Source organism: Cydia amplana, chromosome Z, assembly GCF_948474715.1.
Source record: "Cydia amplana chromosome Z, ilCydAmpl1.1, whole genome shotgun sequence".
NCBI classification, from domain to species: domain Eukaryota; kingdom Metazoa; phylum Arthropoda; class Insecta; order Lepidoptera; family Tortricidae; genus Cydia; species Cydia amplana.
Window position 1 is genome coordinate 30,715,980 of NC_086096.1, and position 17,928 is coordinate 30,733,907.

The window sequence follows — 17,928 nt, forward strand, 5'->3', positions numbered from 1 at the left end:
CGTAACGTAACGCTGTCTAGGAAACTGCGCCATCTTGTTTACATAGACAACGTTCTAGTGACGTCAGTCAACGCTATATAGCGGCCGTAATATGACGGCACCGTTTTCGGAGGAATCCAAAGCTTAAGCACATGTTTTTATACATTTACATACGTACCTCTGCATTACTCGCTCACTCATATATTGCACATTTGCGCGCGAAGAACATAGACAGCAAGACATCTATTGAGCAGTGTACAAAATTGTCCTTGCTCTGTGACTGCCCTTTACCAACACACGTAGAAGTAAGGTTGTCACATTGTAGTAAGGTTAACGAGGCGTTTTCATTTAGTCGTGTACCTTAAGTCGTCACAATACATCGATAATATAAGACGGACTTTTAACTATAAGTTCAAATGAAAATGTCCACGAATGTGATCTGTTTGCCATTAAATCGTCAATATGTGACGGCCAAAGCAGCCGTGTCACGTGTCACATCCTAAATTATTTGTTGTATGACGTCGGTTGAAAATATAAACTCACTAGCGCATCAGTCACTGTGGTAAATACCTCGCAATGAATCAACGATGTCATACGAGCTACCTTTAATGTTTTAAAAATCTTCGCATTTGCTTGTTGGGGTTGATATCAATCGATCTTTCTATCTATCTTATTCACATCTTGGTGGTATTTAGAGAATGCAAAAGAACTATTGGTGACAAATGTGAATCCATTTTAATCCTAAATCACTGATTACTTTGTTAATTTTGCCATGTTTGATATTTACCGTATTTATCGTCGTGGGCCCGTTCGGACTAGCCCCGCGTATAATATAAGCGCTGTATGCAAGGCAATATTAGGCATTTATAGAACTGACAGCCTTTAAAATTTTTAGATATTTACACTTATAAAAACATGAATATTGCTAAAAGGTGCCAGAAAAAAATTCAATCGCGGGATAATCACGCATATCGATGCAGGCATTTGCAAGTTGGGTCTAGGTCTACTGATACTGCGTGGTCTATCAAACTCATCAGTACTCTGTAGAATGTAGTGTTTACTTCTGCCATAGACTAGGAATCCTCTAGACTGAGTTTAGAGCAATTATTTCATGAAACCGATGCTGCCAAAAATACGGGGGTGCGGGGGGACGAGGTGAGCGAATCCCGTGCCGTGATTGGTCCGTTCAAAGACACGGACCAATCACGGCACGGGATTGACTCGAAGATGGAGTAAAACTACCGTAACGTAACTAAGTGGCAAAGGGCAGAGGGGGTGGCGTTACTATGCTCAGTCTAGAGGATGTCTTGTCTGTGACTTCTGCAAAGAATGGTCCCGCTAATTATTGTTAGTACTTATAGGAAAACAAATGGATGTAGTTACAACAATAAAACTAGCGGGAATAGACTTCGAGCAGCAGCTCTGCCCGGGCTTCGCGTTTAAAGCCTTGATAACCACTGCGGAGCCCTATATGCTGAAAATAATAATTCATAACACCAATACCAAAGTTACTTCTAATACAATATAAATTTTTAACGTTGAATGTTGGTATCAAAATAAAGTTTTCTGGCTTTATTATAATTATATGGGTATATAATTTTTGAAAGATATATAACTGCTACTGATGTGATATAATGAAGTCCGAATAATTCTGTCCGTTTTTAATTTAAGGCATTGGGACATAAGAATTAATACAGTCACCTGCAAAAGTAACTAGGTAGACGGAGATACGCATCCGACTGTATTGTCAAGAGAATAAGACCTAGTGCCCCTAGTGCACATTAGTTGAAGCACGTCGCTCGGGAACATAGCTCTGCTCGTGACTGTACATACGCACCGCACATACTCGTTTAGTGTTAAAGAGCCCCATGTCCTTAATAAATTGATACACGAACAACGTACATATCAGGTCTCTTCAAGATACATTCTAATTATTTTTCGGCTGTTGCAGTCTGTACATGTGCATATCATATCTTTTTCCAAACAGATGTAAAACCTTGGGCATACTCTTTAATAACATAATATGACAAGAAATTTGTGAGCCTAAATAAATTATACCTAACCTTCTTAACTCGAAGAAAAAGCGTTCGTACGCCGGTTAAAATTAGATGCATAATAAAGTACAACACGCTATATTTGCATCTTGTGGTGTGGTGCTATGTTTTGACCTAGCATTTGAATTATGCCCCGTATCACCTCCTGGAGCCTATTGCATAATAAAATATGTACAAGCTAATATTATTAGTGATTTTTCATACAAAATCACTATTAGTATTAGCTTGTATTTTATGAAGATTTTTGGTGACGAGAAATACAAACTTTCCATAAATTGTTATCGTCGCAAAACGCGCCGCTATTGTTAAGGCCTCTATTGCCGGAAATGCAGACATGCGTCCACACTGCTACAACTAGTTCCTAGCCACGTCATTCTCCGACAGTGATAGTATAACATGGCCAAGCGCCTTGGGCTGAAACACACCTGTCGTATAATCAAACCCATGCGTATAGATTAGATAGCCCATGACCTAGCCTTAATGTAATGTAAGCACGCGTTTTAGTCCAAGGATTTAATAACATTGTTGGTGGATGTTAGCATATATCCGTCTATGTCAGAAAATATTAGAGGGGCTTTGCTTGCCTCTTAGGGCCTACTTTATTCGCCAAAGGTGCTTTAACATGTTAAGTGGTTGAACCATATTTGGATAAGGCCTTGCTCAGTGGGTTTAAAAGACTCTTTTTGCGTGATAATTTCAAGATAACAATGCCAAATGCTTACGTCATTGTTTTCACTCCAATTTGTAATTAGATTAATTTATTATACGTAAAATGAAATTAACTATGAACTATTGCACTAGTACCTATAGTGACGAAGTACGGCGTGATGAACAAAGAAAAAACACATGTGGCGTTACAACCCTTAATATAAAAAAATATATTGTATGCTAATTATTTCTAAAATAATATTTAAACAAATATAACCAAATGAAGGCTAGATAGCGCGTGGAAGAATGGATGGTAATTCATGAATAAAAGTCTGATAACATTTGGTAGCATTTAACGTATGACTGGGCTGGTTTATATAATGACATTCGCAATCTTTATTGTCGTTTTAGATAACTAATGTAAGTATTTATCACACTGGATGTGTCCTGCAGTCTATTATGCTGCCGGTGAAACGGAATGGAACTGGTTTTCATTATTGGAGTTTTCCAGACATTATAGACAGCTCCAGTATGTTAAATACGACATATTAAAATTTAAATGAAGAGTTTTTCGTACAGGAAAGGTTAAAACTGTGTGTGAACGTCATTACACAAACTATGGTGAACCGACAGCTTGTCAATCATTTACTTGTGTGTTTAATTGGTTTTTGTATAAAATAAAAAGAAGTTATAGATTATTTAAAAATTGAATACTTTTGTATTATTCGGAATGTGCTGGAGCTATTATATTGAATAGGGAAATATTGGCTACTGTTGGCTCACTGTATTCTTTTTCTAATGTATGATTGATACCATTTCAGTTTAAACAAATGAAAAATATATACCTAGATTTATATAAATTTTAATATAAATAATATTTATGAAACAATGATTTATTTTATGAAATGACTCTATTTGATTTATTTCTTTTTAGTGTGCATAAAATATAATAATTAAGAGTGTAGCTTGCTGAATAAATAGTTTGCTTCAGAAGTAAGGTAGCTTATATTAGATGATAGTTAGGGATCACTGCAGTGGTAGTTCGACGCAAACAACATGGAAGAGTCGAGAGCGTCTCGCACGGAAATGTGTGCCAAATTTAGTCCACTCATCATTCATTAGATCAAATCACTCACAAAGATGAGATGACACTCGAATAATCGAAATCTGATGAAAGTTTTATAAGTACAGTGTGACAAAGGCTTTTTAAAATGAGACTTAGTAGAAGTGTTAATTACCAGTGAAAGTATAAGTATTAAATATGATTTTGTATTTTGGTATCAGGCAAATAAAAATGATTGTATTGGCCTGCATTGCAATTATGGATTTTGGTGTTGAATGTTTTTGTTTTTATTTTATTTCTAATTATATTAATGATCAATTAGTTATGATATGAAATTATAATACGCAATCTCCTGATTATGTTGAATATTATGACATGACTATATTAAAGAATTTTGTAGCACTACGCACTAAACTTAATATTATTACAGAACCAGTAAAACGAGCAATGCGTGCGTAGAAAGTCTAAGAAACTTAAATTCTTTATAACAGTCTTCAAAATAAAAAGCCATTCCCAAGCGTTTTAGTCAACGTTATTTTGCATTAGTACCTAAGGCCTAAAATACACTTGTAAGTTTTATTTACGTAAATAGGGACACAGCTATACTACAGAATGAGAGATTAATATCGTTATAACAAATAGCTTTGTTCCTACTTGCGTAAATAAAACTTACAAGTGTATCTCGGGCCTAAGAACTATAGCACACGGCGACTTTTTGCAGCGATACAGCTAGGGGCCGTTTTATCGTTTGATTAACTTTATGCGTCACTGCTAAATTGACGCCAAAGTAAAGAAAAGTAGGAGGGGTGTTAAATAGCAAATATTCGCTACTGCACTGCTGCACGCTACAATAAAGTCGTGCGATGTCCTAAAGGATAATAGTCGAGGCAAACATACATTAACAAATACGATTACAATTTAGGATCATGTGCGTGGTTGTCTTGCCTTTTCTCCGGTAGTTCTCATACACTATACTACTTTTGTTAAATATATAGGTAGGTACTGTTAACCAATGCAACTTAGGTTTTGTAATAGGCTGTAATAGGTATGTAATGCATGCGCTAAAATACCCAAGTTGAAACTGTTAAGAGTTAAGACACACGGCTACCACATACTTATGCAAAAAATTAAATCATATTTCTAAAACTTTTTTTTTCTTTTCCTATTTATTATCAACCCTACAGACTAGAGGCAGGCAGATCTGCGTTGAAGTCTAACGCATACTACTAAGAATAGGTATGCCAAAGAGAATATAATCACTACATTTGTTCCTTTTCGTATTTCAATGGTTTATGTATTAAAATAATGTTCGTAGAAAGTTTTTATTATCCCGTTTCGAGACTTTCCAGCATACAATATGATCTTAAAACTACTAACTACAATAAACAATAATTTCCGTTAACCGTTGTCGTCTAAACAGTTTAAAATATGTCTCACGAAAGTTTAATTTCCAATAATTTCCTCCTTAGGTGATGTCAAAAGCAGTATGTGTCACATGGGAAGCAAAATTATTTCCACCTTGGGCGTTAACACTTGAATCCCTCACTACGTTTAGGATTCAATGTAAATGTGTAATTTTGCTCCCTTGTGACACAATCTACTATTAAGTGTCAACGGCGCTTCACCTGTAAAACAGGCAGACTGCGATCTCTAATTCGTCTCATTCAAAATAAATGGGCGGCAGCTCAACCGGTTCTATGGTTGGGCCGTTGAATATGTAACTGCCTGACTCTTTCCTCGAGTCGTGAGGGGTTTCTAGTTGCCAGCGGTGGATATTGTGGAGGTAGTATTAGTATACCCATCCCTTTTGCAGGCATACTCATTGCTCGACAATTTTTTCATAAAACCTAGTTGGACTTTTTTCCATGAATCTGGCCACAAAATTGCGCAAACATTAATTCATAATATCTGGGAGACCGAGCTTTGTTCGGAAAACATATATAAACTCAAAAATAAGCGTTTTCCCAGAGATAAGACCTAGCTAGATAGATTTTTCGCCCCCGAAAACTCACATATAGCAAATTTCATCGAAATCGTTAGAGCAGTTTCCGAGATCCCCGAAATATTAAAAAAAATAAAAGTGCATGTGAGTACTGGCCAAAGAGTAAAGTAAGTGTACTGGCACTAAACAATGTTAAAAAGAGGTAAAAAAAATAGCACTACCTTTCTGATGTCTAAAATATCCTCGTAATAATGAAACAGTCAGCAACGCGCCTGTGACACCATCGGAAAGTATATCTATGAGTAATACTATATCTATGAGTAATCATTGGTGCGGCATATAGGTGAACCAGGATCTATTGAGGGTGCGCCATGTTGCGGAATTTCACTGGAACTAATTTTTTCATACTACACTGAATTGTCACCCTATACATGAGAATAACAGCGCCCTCTTGACAATTATCATATATTACTGGTCAGGCTATAAATGGCATAATAGTGATAGAGTCCGGAAAGAGAAGAGTCGTGGAATGTATGGGGCCCAATACATTCCACGACTCTTCTCTTTCCGCACAGACTCTAACAGCCTGGCGTACCAGATCGCAACCGGTCCAATCAGCTTTCTCTCTCTCGCTTTCACTCCGTCCTTATCGCGGACGTACAGCGAACAGCTGTTCATGTATACTCGGCCTTATTGTCTTTGGTTACTTTTTTTTCAGTAACCGGAAATGGTGTGGCAAATTGTAAAGTGTTGCTGCTTTAAAAAATACAAATTTTATATTGTCTGTGGTTCGGTAGCGTCAATTTTTTTTCAGAGAACTTATTAGAACTGTCAAAAAAATGATAAGGCGATGTTGAAAGCTCGAAACGTCTTTGAATTATATATATTTTTGTTAAAGCCGGATTATATTTGAATGTAATTGAGTTTTGTTGTGAACACTCGAGCAAATACATCCAATAAGGTTCTCGAAACATGTCACATGTAGCCGAAGTTAAAGTTCTTGTTTCTAGGTTATTTTCTATGAAAAATGGGTAAGTAAGATGTTTTCTATAAGTAACTACAAGAAGCGATTATTTCTTTTATTATTTTATGCAATAAAATTTTATAATTTATTACGTGTGTACGAGTATTTCTTTATATTTAATCCAGTATATTGCATCATATTTGTTCTGTCTCATTTGTGTACCTACATTTTAGCTTGATAATACATATAGGTCTACTTATTTTCTAATTTGGTATGCTAGTTAAAACTACAAAAAGTATAGAGTCACAAAATTTACTTTGTTATTTACTTATTTTCTTTTAGCATTTTGATGCCTATGTACACAACCTATATTGTTTAATCTTTAGTCTAATAGGTACCATGTTATATCGTAAATATTACATTCTTCTATATTAATTTAAAATGTCACTAGGTAATAAAAACTTCCAAATTGATAGGACACTTCCACTGGTTGGATTGATTAAAATTTAGCTTCCATATTTTTATTAACGCAATGCGAAAAATTAACTCATAAGTAGGTTATGTTACAAATTATTTTCAATTGAATTGTTTTATTTTAATGACAAAAAACTTTCTACATTTTAACAGTAGCATTCTTTATTTTTGACTCTAAAATAATCTTCGCCCTGGCTGGCGAGTTTAACAAAAATATAAGAGTACCTGCTTTGTGAAATAAAAAATGTTCTTTACCTTACATTTAGTATGTGTTGTGTTGCCTTACCTCATGTAAAATAATAAGCCCATTATTCTATATTTTCTAAGCTACATTTCAAATTGTATTTTAAAATTTCTCTAATTATAGTTCGTTTTTTTTAGCATTAGAAAGAACTTGAAAGAAGGTAAGCGATTTTGACATGTCTTTTAATTGAAAAACACTTTTTAAAAATCAATAACTATTACTTATGAAAGCAGAATACTATAAAAGATCGTATTAGATTCATAATTGTTACATATTTACCGTAACTTATTTTTAAAATGTGTTTTTCATTGAAAAAGACACATCAAGATTGTTTACCTTATTTCTAATGCTAAAAAAAACGAAGTATAACTATTGTTGGGTATAGGTTCTTTCATCTGCTTCCAAGAGACACTCACTTCACTCCTGCTATTGTCTATACATCATCTAGGTACCCAATGTGACTATGGAGGTTATGAATTGTTCAGTACATTAACATTTCATTTCAATATCACATTTCAGGCTTTTCAAATCTGGTGTAAGAAGTTTTAGTCAAGATGTGGACAAATCAGCTCAGGCCCTGGCTAAGGGCAGTGTTACACCACTGCCACCACTGTCGGATCCTATGCCAAACCTCCCACCTGTGATGTATTCCACCGGAAAAGCAGAGGACTGTGTAACTGAGGTCACCACCCTCAGCAATGGACTTAGAGTTGCATCAGAGAAAAAGTTTGGCCAGTTTTGTACTGCGGGTGGTAAGTTGAAGCTCGCAATGAGAAAGCTAATTACTATTTGCTCTGATCGTAAATCGTAATGTATTATAATGGTATATTTCATTTTGCAGTGGTTATTGACTCCGGCCCACGATATGAAGTTGCTTACCCAAATGGCATTTGTCACTTTCTGGAAAAGTTAAGTTTTGGTGTAAGTGTAAACACATTGGTTTCTTACGCCTATGACAAACTATTTAATAATAAATTTGTTATTTGGTATCAAATTTACAAGTGTCTTAAAGAAGGTTATTTTCTAGGCAACACATAAATTCGCAACCCGTGATGTGATGCTGCGAGAGTTAGAGAGGCATGGCGGCATTTGTGACTGCCAAGGGTCTCGTGACACTACAGTATATGCAACCAGCGCTGATTCTAGAGGTCTTGAGGCTGTTACACAAGTAATACATTTATATACTAGAAAGCTAATTATATCTGAGAATCCTATTGACACTGTTTCTTTATTAAAAACTTTTGTGTTTGGGTTAATCAACTTTTTCTTGTCACACGTTGCTATGGTTACGGTCTCCTGAGTCACTCTTAAAATTTTAGGCTTTTCATATTTAGATGAACCAAACTTTCATTTTATGGTGGTTATAAGGCCTTTCCATAATGGGACATCTACTGAGCATGTTAGTAGAACATGGTACAGCAATTCTTCCAACAATCTATGCTACTATTGTCTCCTCGCTGATGGGACAGAATAACAACAAGAAATAGTTGATTGACCTGTTTAATGTTTTGAGTATAACTTAAATGTTAGCCACCGGATAAATATGTGGCTTATGTTGGCAGTACAGTGTTTTCTGGCATCTTATTCCATTGTGATGTTTGTATGATTGAAGGTGTTAGCAGAGGTGACATTAAGGCCACGGCTGTCTGCTGAAGAGATAGAAGCTGCCAGACAAGCAGTAGCATTTGAATTGGAAACTCTTGCTATGAGGCCGGAGCAAGAAACTATACTTATGGACATGATACATTCGGTTAGTCACTGGCTTTCTATTTTTATAAGCACAACATTAATGGTGTTATTCATAAACGCGGAACAAACCTCAGTTAGTATAGTTCTATTAATTGTCTGTCTTAATCTGTAATTTTGACTTATGTATTGTAAGAAATAGAGATACCACGAATATTCGGCAACTATTCGGTATTCGGCAATGTTGCCTACTATTCTGCCGAATACCGAATATCTGTTGTTGTCCCTACCTAAAAAGAAAAATTACACAAAAAAAATACCAAAAATTTGGTATATTTAATATTTAAAATGTATTATTGGAAAGTAGTTAAATAGGAAGACCTTTTTTTAAGCATTTGTTGATTATGAAATATTTTATTTTTATCATGGGCCGATTTGATTGACTCTAACTACATTCATTAGTTCGGTTTTACAAAAAATATATCTTAGCAAACGTTGTGCTTTGTTGGCGAACAATTTTCATAATAATTGTGACTCACAATATTCGCATCTCATGCCGAATATTCGGTCGCCGAATATTCGTTATTCGACTGAGAGAGTGGCCGAATATTCGGTATTCGGCCAAAACCACTATTTGGAGCATCTCTAGTAAGAAAGGGATAAAACATAAATTAACAAATTGAGCCAGTAAAGTTTTATTAATAGGATATATATCTGGGATACTTAGAATTAACTATAATCGTTAACTCTGTTATATTAATCCCTGGCAAATCAGTTAACAGTTGTATCATATTTTATTGTTAATTATTTTGTACATGATTTGAATGTTATTAAATTTCTAAATGTTACTTAGTATATAATTATTTATAACGGATGTTTCTTTGTAGGCCGCATATAAGGGCAACACACTTGGTCTCCCAAAGATTTGCCCCAAGGAGAATGTAAACAAAATAGACCGTGGAATTATACTGAATTATTTGAAGAACCACTACACGCCCAATCGGATGGTAGTTGCGGCTGTTGGCGTGAGTAATACATTTCTAATAAAATTATCAGAAACTTTTCCATTATTATATTAATTATAATTATAATATTATATAAAAAACCAATGTCTCATTCTCGCTTAGTCCAAATTTCTTAGCAAACTAAACTAACCCTTATTGGCAAATTAACAAAGGGACACAGGAGGCATACCTTAGGCTCGAGGAGGCTTCAATTCACGACCTTCAACGTTTAGGGCTAATATCAAAACAGGATAGGGATTGCCTTTCTTAAGACCTTTGCTGCTGCAATTTAAAACTTGATTAAGCATACTTTGCATGGGATGTTACGATCCCATAATGCAGTGAACGTGTTAACGTTTTTACTTATAATATTTGTAGGTGGACCATGAGCCGTTCGTGGAGTTTGTACAGAAGTATTTTGTGGACATGAAGCCCACGTGGCATGGCGAGGACAGCGCCACGTTCACGCCACTAGTCGACAAGTCCGTGGCTCAGTATACTGGCGGTATGGAACAGGTATGTAAATATGTAAAGTCCATTTGGGGAAGGCATATAAAAGTTTTGGTCGGAAATACATAAGTTTACGTATATTCTAAGTATTCTTAGTCATCATTAGCAATATTAGCATACAGAAAAATAAACAGTAAGAAATAATACTGCTCTCCTCCAACAGGTAACTACATTACTACATACTAAAGCTACTAGTTTCTATAAAATAAATAACAATAACACACATTATGTTGTTTTGCTTACAGGAGGAATGTGAAATACCACTCTACCCTGGATCTGACTTACCGGAGCTATCTCATGTTGTTATTGGATTAGAAAGTAAGTGTTATTTAATTTTATGGTTTTTCGTTTTTTTTTCATCTGCCATCGGCTTCCTTAGTCATAATCGGATTGTATGTAAGTAGGTAGCTATAATACATAGAATGTGTTTAAGACCAAAGACCACCAAATTATTCTTCATCTACATAGAAAGGTCGAGCGAAAGCCCTTCCGTCCATAATTTGACCACCTCTACCCTAAATTATTTAAACAACCGGCAATAAATGCTCGTTTTAAGGTCAGAGCACACCGGCTGCGTATGCGTAGACGTGCACGTGGATGTGCACAAAATATTTGAGCCGCGCGCGTCCACGGCACACAAGGATCTGTATATTACAACGTGCACATGTGATGCACATCTACGCACACGCACCCGGTGTTCACAGGCCTTTAATGACGAATATTTAACAAAATTATTGAAGTGAAAACTTCTTTAGCGGCGCTGGGCACTTTTTGAGGTGGGGAAAAATTGATAAACTCGAGACAGCGTAAGGCGATCACGTGACCGTAAGGGGCGTAAGGCGATCACGTGACCGTAAGGTGGCCACTTATAATTTAAATGGCATTTAAATCAATAAAGAAAAACTCGAATGTTATTTGACATTTATGTTGCGGACTCCTTTTCAAGACTCTTTACCTATGTTCAAATAATTTGACGTTGTCATGGCAGTATGTAAATAAACATGTCAATGAAAAAGTGTGATATTATTTGAGAATGATAATAATTTATAATAAATAAATAGAATACCTCCGCTAAACGTATGAATCGTGTTACCGGGCGTCGGTAACATGTTGAGGTGAGTTTTCACTTCTATCGGCACTCCCTGAGTGCAACCGTTATTGCTTGTTTTTGTGAAGGTTGCTCGCATGGAGACCCAGACTTCGTGACGACGTGCGTGCTGAACATGATGATGGGCGGCGGCGGATCCTTCTCCGCCGGCGGCCCTGGCAAGGGCATGTACACACGCCTTTACACCAACGTGCTTAATAGGTAAGGCCACGGCCTTTCACGACATACGCTGCTTATAGCATTACGTAGAATAAGAGAGTTGCTCTATTACCATCCATACAATGTATAGGCGCCGTACAGTAACCTACCAGGAAACAGTGGGCTTAGCGTGCGAGACGGTAATGCCTAGGCCTGAGGTGTGAGCTATGATATAATAAACATATTATTTTTAATGTTTAGTAAGGTTGTTTGGGAGTCGCTGAGTTAAACAACTTAGAGTAAAACATTGAAAACCTGTACTATACCATGAGCTGGGTGGTTAGCCAAGATGCCAATCGCTTACGCTCCGTAGCGAACGAATGCAGCAATGCCTCTGTCGCACTAATATGGAGTGATAGAGATTACCGTATTGTTCGCCACGGGGTGAACGATTGTCATACGCACCCAGATATCACAAATATTCTATCTAGGTAATCATTGTGAAATGTGTGTTTCAAGCTTCAGCTTCGAGCTATATTTTTTGCTTATTTCTATCATTGATTGTTAAGAAGTTTGAGTAATATGACAGATACCAAAATAATCCAACTTTGCAATAGCCAATAGGTAACGAATTAGTTCCAAGGTTGACCTTATAATTGTACAAATTCCAGATATCACTGGATGTTCAACGCGACGGCTTACAACCACGCGTACGGCGACACCGGCGTGTTCTGCGTACACTCGGCGTCGCCGCCCAACCGCATCTACGACACCGCCGTGGTCGTCGCGCGCGAGCTCGCCAACATGGCCGGCAAGGTCGGCGACACGGAGCTTAGGGTGAGTGATGTTCAGGCCCCAATTTCACCTCGGTGACAGGTGCGACAATTGTAAAACATCACTGTTGCCGACGTCACAGGCATCCATAGGCTACGGTTACCGCTTACCATCGGGCGGGCCGTATTCCTGTTTGCCACCATCATTGTATTGTTTAAAAAAACTTTATTATATCGAAAAAAAAAACAGATATTTCTCTTACCAAGTTTCTGACAATTGTCACAAGATTTAAAAGAATTGTCGGCAATTCTTGACAGGAAATGAGTTCTGTATCGGAATTATGTGACAATTGTCAGAAACTTGGTAAGAGAAATATCTGTTTTTTTCCGATATAATAAAGTTTTTTTAAAATAATACCCTGATGATGGCAAACAGGAATACGGCCCACCCGATGGTAAGCGGTAACCGTAGCCCATGGATGCCTGTGACGTCAGCAACAGTGATGTTTTACAATTGTCGCGTCTGTCATCGTGGTGAAATTGGGGCCAGATCTACACATATCACTGGATATACAATATTAGCCTTCACCCACTTCTACGATACCTAACGCCCACACTGAACTAAGGATAAGTGCGAGCTATGTAATTGTATAGTGTTCTATTATTCATGTTTCTGTTTGGTGACTTAAGTCTTGATGTTTAAAATAAAACCACTTCCTTATACTTATGCTAACATGGAGCTGATCTGATGATGCATTCGGAACTCGCAGGAAGCACTCTTTGATACTTCTACAGTACGGGCTCTTTATAAGGACTTGAAAAGATGCATAGGCAGGAGGCAGCAAAAAACATTACGGCAACTTGTTATCTGGGCTTGGTCACTTTTTCTTTAGTATAGACTTCTTTTCAGTTTGTTACATACCTAGAAGTTATGTTCATCCTATCCTACTAAATATTCAGAATGAACCTAAAGATCGGTATTCCTAGGATAGCGGTACCGTCATATAGCGGCCGTCTCCATACTAAATAATACGGCTAAATATGGATGTCGTAGTATTTTTGACGACCGGTCTGGCCTAGTGGGTAGTGACCCTGCCTGTGAAGCCGCGGTCCTGGGTTCGAATCCCAGTAAGGGCATTTATTTGTGTGATGAGCACAGATATTTGTTCCTGAGTCATGGTTGTTTTCTATGTATTTAAGTATTTGTATATTATATATATCGTTGTCTGAGTACCCACAACACAAGCCTTCTTGAGCTTACCGTGGGGCTTAGTCAATTTGTGTAAAAATGTCCTATAATATTTGTATGAAGACGGCCGCTATATGACGGCGCCGCTTTCGGAGGAAACCAAAGCTTAACGGCTCTGACACCACAGTTTATCTGTATTCTTATTTGTTTGGACAGCGAGCCAAGACCCAGTTGCAGTCGATGCTGCTGATGAACCTGGAGGCCAGGCCGGTGGTGTTCGAGGACGTCGGCCGGCAAGTGCTCGCCACTGGCAAGAGGAAGCCGCCATCTTTCTTTATAGATGAAATCGGTATGTGTGGCTGGATTGTGTTATATTAGTAATAATTGATTGCATTTTATAGTTTGTAGCTTTCTAGTAGACCCCGAAGGCTTATCCTATTGTCTATTGTTCAGTAAAACCGCACGTGCTACTTACCTGCAAAAAAGGGTCCTAATTATTCTATTTGGCACCTGAGCGCGGGCTAGTCCAACGCTCAAAAAACCAGTGTAGGTGCGCTCTCCGATAACGCGCCTTTGTTACGCATCTCGATGACACATTTTAGACTGGTTCTGTAGCGTTCGACTCGCCGGCACTCAGTAACCGAAGTACCGATTTTTTATGCAGGTGGTTGTGGCACGTGGCACGAGCGGTTTTTCTTAACAATAGACAATAGGATTAGCCTTCGGGGTCTATTAGAAAGCTACAAACTATAACTAGATCTAATTTTGTCATTCTAGTAATGTAATATGTTAAGATGGATGTATGGCGTGTGTAAGAGGAAATTGAAAGTAAGGGCTCATTTAGACGGTGCGCGAACTCGCATGAGAGTTTCATTACATTGCGTCATTTGATCGGTCGGCTGAATTGATGTAACCGCGATGGTCCGCAATGTAACTAAAATCTACTGGACTGGGTATAAGTATAATATATGCAGGGAGATTCATGTCGCGTAACGGGAAAGGTCACATGAATTAATGTGCTGTCCAATGTACATTACAAAGTACACCCTGCAGATACAAAGTATAGTTTGTTTTGTAAATAAATAAGGTTATTTATATGTCAAATTCATTTAAAATAAAACATCACCTACAACAAAATATTCAGGGAGGAGTGCTGTTACCGTAAAACACAGGTTTTCCGGAAGTAGCTTTTTGTAAATTGATGTTTTATGAATTAACAAATACTTAATAGTCAACACATCCATTTTTATTAACTCACATTTATAGACGGGTCTAACGCGAAATTTAGTTGCACAAACCTCTGTTTTGACATTTTGCTGGGACATCAGTTAGCCGCGACCATGACCAGTGAAGCCTGTGTCGAAACGTCGGTAAATAAAGGTAATTGAATCAATTACCTTTATTTACCGAGAGTGCCCCAGGCTGGAATCGAACCAGCGTCCTCTGCTATCGCGGCAGGTGCCTGAGCCATTCGGCCACCGGGCCACAGCGGCATAGGTCGAATTTTTCCAAGTATATGCACTTCTTACTGAAGGCTTATGGCGCCCCCTGGCCACCTCTAAGGTAGAACAGTATGGTTCGACCTTTCTAACTGGATCATCTCAGGTTATACCGAGTTAAGCTTTGGATTCCTCCGAAAACGGTGCCGTCATATTACGGCCGCTATATAGCGTTGACTGACGTCACTAGAACGTTGTCTATGTAAACAAGATGGCGCGGTTTCCTAGACGGCGTTACGTTACGTTGATTGTCAACGTAACGTAAGATGACGGCCGTCATGACGGTGTCGATAGTTTTGTGAACGTTTTATTAGATAGCGGTGACGCCATTTTGAATAAATGACACGAGATTTGAATAAATGATTCCGTACTACGATTATTTTCCTCTTCTGATGATATTTCATCCTCCAAGTGAATTATAGATGATCAAGCAAATCTTGTCAGTAGGAAAAGGCGCGAAATTCAAATTTTCTATGGGACGTTATCCCATCGCGCCTACATTTTTCAAATTTGCCGCTTTGACCTTGGTGGATGACGGTGTGTTATGACGCCGTGGTACTTTCCACATGTCGCCACCGTAAAGACGGCCGTCTTTTGCGGTCGCTATATGACGGCCGTCATATGACGGCACCGTTTTCGGAGGAATCCAAAGCTTTAGCGAGAGAGAGCGAGTGTGTCTACTTGAAATAAAAACAAATTAAAATATTTTCTGAAAATAATTTAATTTGTTCTAATACATTGATTGGCAGCGCCATCTCTCTCGCTAACTCGGTATCACCTGAGATGATCCAGTTAGAAAGGTCGAACCATACTGTTCTACCTTAGAGGTGGCCAGGGGGCGTCATAAGCCTTCAGTAAGAAGTAGGGTTGCCAACCGTACTATATTATATAGTATTGTACTATATTTTGGCTCTCTGTACTATATACTTTTGGAAAAATATATAGTACGCTATAATACTATATTTCCGATTAAACGTATGTTACACTTATGTTTAGTATTTTATCTAAAAGTACCATATTTTTTTGAAATGTACTATATTTTTGATGCCCTATTCTGGAAAATACTATATTCTACCAAAAAATAGTTGGCAACCCTAGTAAGAAGTGCATATACTTGGAAAAATTCGACCTATGCCGCTGTGGCCCGGTGGCCGAATGGCTCAGGCACCTGCCGCGATAGCAGAGGACGCTGGTTCGATTCCAGCCTGGGGCACTGGAGGCCTTGGTCACTTTTTCTTAGTATATGACATTTATGCAAAGTTTATAATTTATAGTAGTGTGTCTACTTGAAATAAAAACAAATTAAAATATTTTCTGAAAATAATTTAATTTGTTCTAATACATTAAATATTGTTGTTGTAGAAAAAGTGACAGCGGACGACATAGTGCGCGTGGCCAGGCGCATGCTGAGCGGGCGGCCGTCGGTGGCGGCGCGCGGGCGGCTCGCGCACCTGCCCGCCTTCGACGAGATCTGCGCCAACATGACGCTCACCACCGACTCCTCGCCACAGGGCCGGCGGCTAAACCTCTTCAGAGCCTGATTGACTGATCCCACCGCCGTTACGGCGCCAAATGGCTAAAGCTTTGGATTCCTCCGAAAACGGTGCCGTCATATTACGGCCGCTATATAGCGTTGACTGACGTCACTAGAACGTTGTCTATGTAAACAAGATGGCGCGGTTTCCTAGACGGCGTTACGTTACGTTGATTGTCAACGTAACGTAAGATGACGGCCGTCATGACCTTGTCGATAGTTTCGTGAACGTTTTATTAGATAGCGGTGACGCCATTTTGAATAAATGACACGAGATTTGAATAAATGATTCCGTACTACGATTATTTTCCTCTTCTGATGATATTTCATCCTCCAAGTAAATTATAGATGATCAAGCAAATCTTGTCAGTAGGAAAAGGCGCGAAATTCAAATTTTCTATGGGACGTTATCCCATCGAGCTTACATTTTTCAAATTTGCCGCTTTGACCTTGGTGGATGACGGTGTGTTATGACGCCGTGGTACTTTCCACATGTCGCCACCGTAAAGACGGCCGTCTTTTGCTGCCGCTATATGACGGCCGTCATATGACGGCACCGTTTTCGGAGGAATCCAAAACTTAAGTGCCACTTGCACCATTCCACTAACCCTGGGTTAGCAGAGTTTACCCTGGAGTTACCATGGTTACCAGTACAATTTGACACTAAGTTAACGCTTTAACCGCTTAACCTTGGGTTAGTGGGATGGTGCTAGTGGCCCTAAATTAAGCAGGTTTCAGTGCGACGCGGATAACCAGACCTTTCTATGAAAAGCGTATCATGTTTTTTTCTACTTAGTATCAAAAGCTCTTTCGTTCTTGATAGAATGTTTAATTTAATAGAAGAAAAAAATGCATAAATTTTTCGTTTCTAATGAATTTACCCCTTGTGGAACTTGTTATTATTATAGAAATACTAGCGGCCCGCCCCGGTTTCGCATGGGTTAACAAATTATACATTAACCTTCCTCTTGAATCACTTATTTAAAAAAAACCGGCCAAGTGCGAGTCGGACTCGCGCACGGAGGGTTCCGCACCATCAACAAAAAATAGAGCAAAACAAGCAAAAACACGGTCACCCATCCAAGTACTGACCCCGCCCGACGTTGCTTAACTTCGGTC

The 17,928-nt window shown here is 38.2% G+C and overlaps 1 protein-coding gene across 1 annotated transcript; it reads left to right on the forward strand.

Annotated features, from left to right (window-relative positions):
• The first annotated feature begins 6,514 nt into the window (after positions 1–6,514).
• Positions 6,515–16,850, forward strand: LOC134661803 (mitochondrial-processing peptidase subunit alpha). The gene is made up of 12 exons (XM_063517995.1): positions 6,515–6,717; positions 7,888–8,120; positions 8,210–8,289; positions 8,396–8,536; positions 8,981–9,118; positions 9,942–10,079; positions 10,437–10,574; positions 10,814–10,886; positions 11,745–11,877; positions 12,486–12,651; positions 13,993–14,125; positions 16,638–16,850. Exons 1-12 carry the CDS (start codon positions 6,659–6,661, stop codon positions 16,814–16,816), a joined length of 1,611 nt encoding a protein of 536 aa, XP_063374065.1. The 5' UTR covers positions 6,515–6,658; the 3' UTR covers positions 16,817–16,850.
• Positions 16,851–17,928: the final 1,078 nt, after the last annotated feature.

What these genes read in the sequence shown, in the direction of transcription:
- LOC134661803 (XM_063517995.1), top strand. Translation starts at nt 6,659, where the DNA reads ATGTCACATGTAGCCGAAGTTAAAGTTCTTGTTTCTAGGTTATTTTCT. An exon ending in CCAGTTTTGTACTGCGGGTG is followed by an intron (nt 8,121 to 8,209) that starts GTAAGTTGAAGC and finishes TTCATTTTGCAG; the next exon opens with TGGTTATTGACTCCGGCCCA. An exon ending in TGGAAAAGTTAAGTTTTGGT is followed by an intron (nt 8,290 to 8,395) that starts GTAAGTGTAAAC and finishes GTTATTTTCTAG; the next exon opens with GCAACACATAAATTCGCAAC.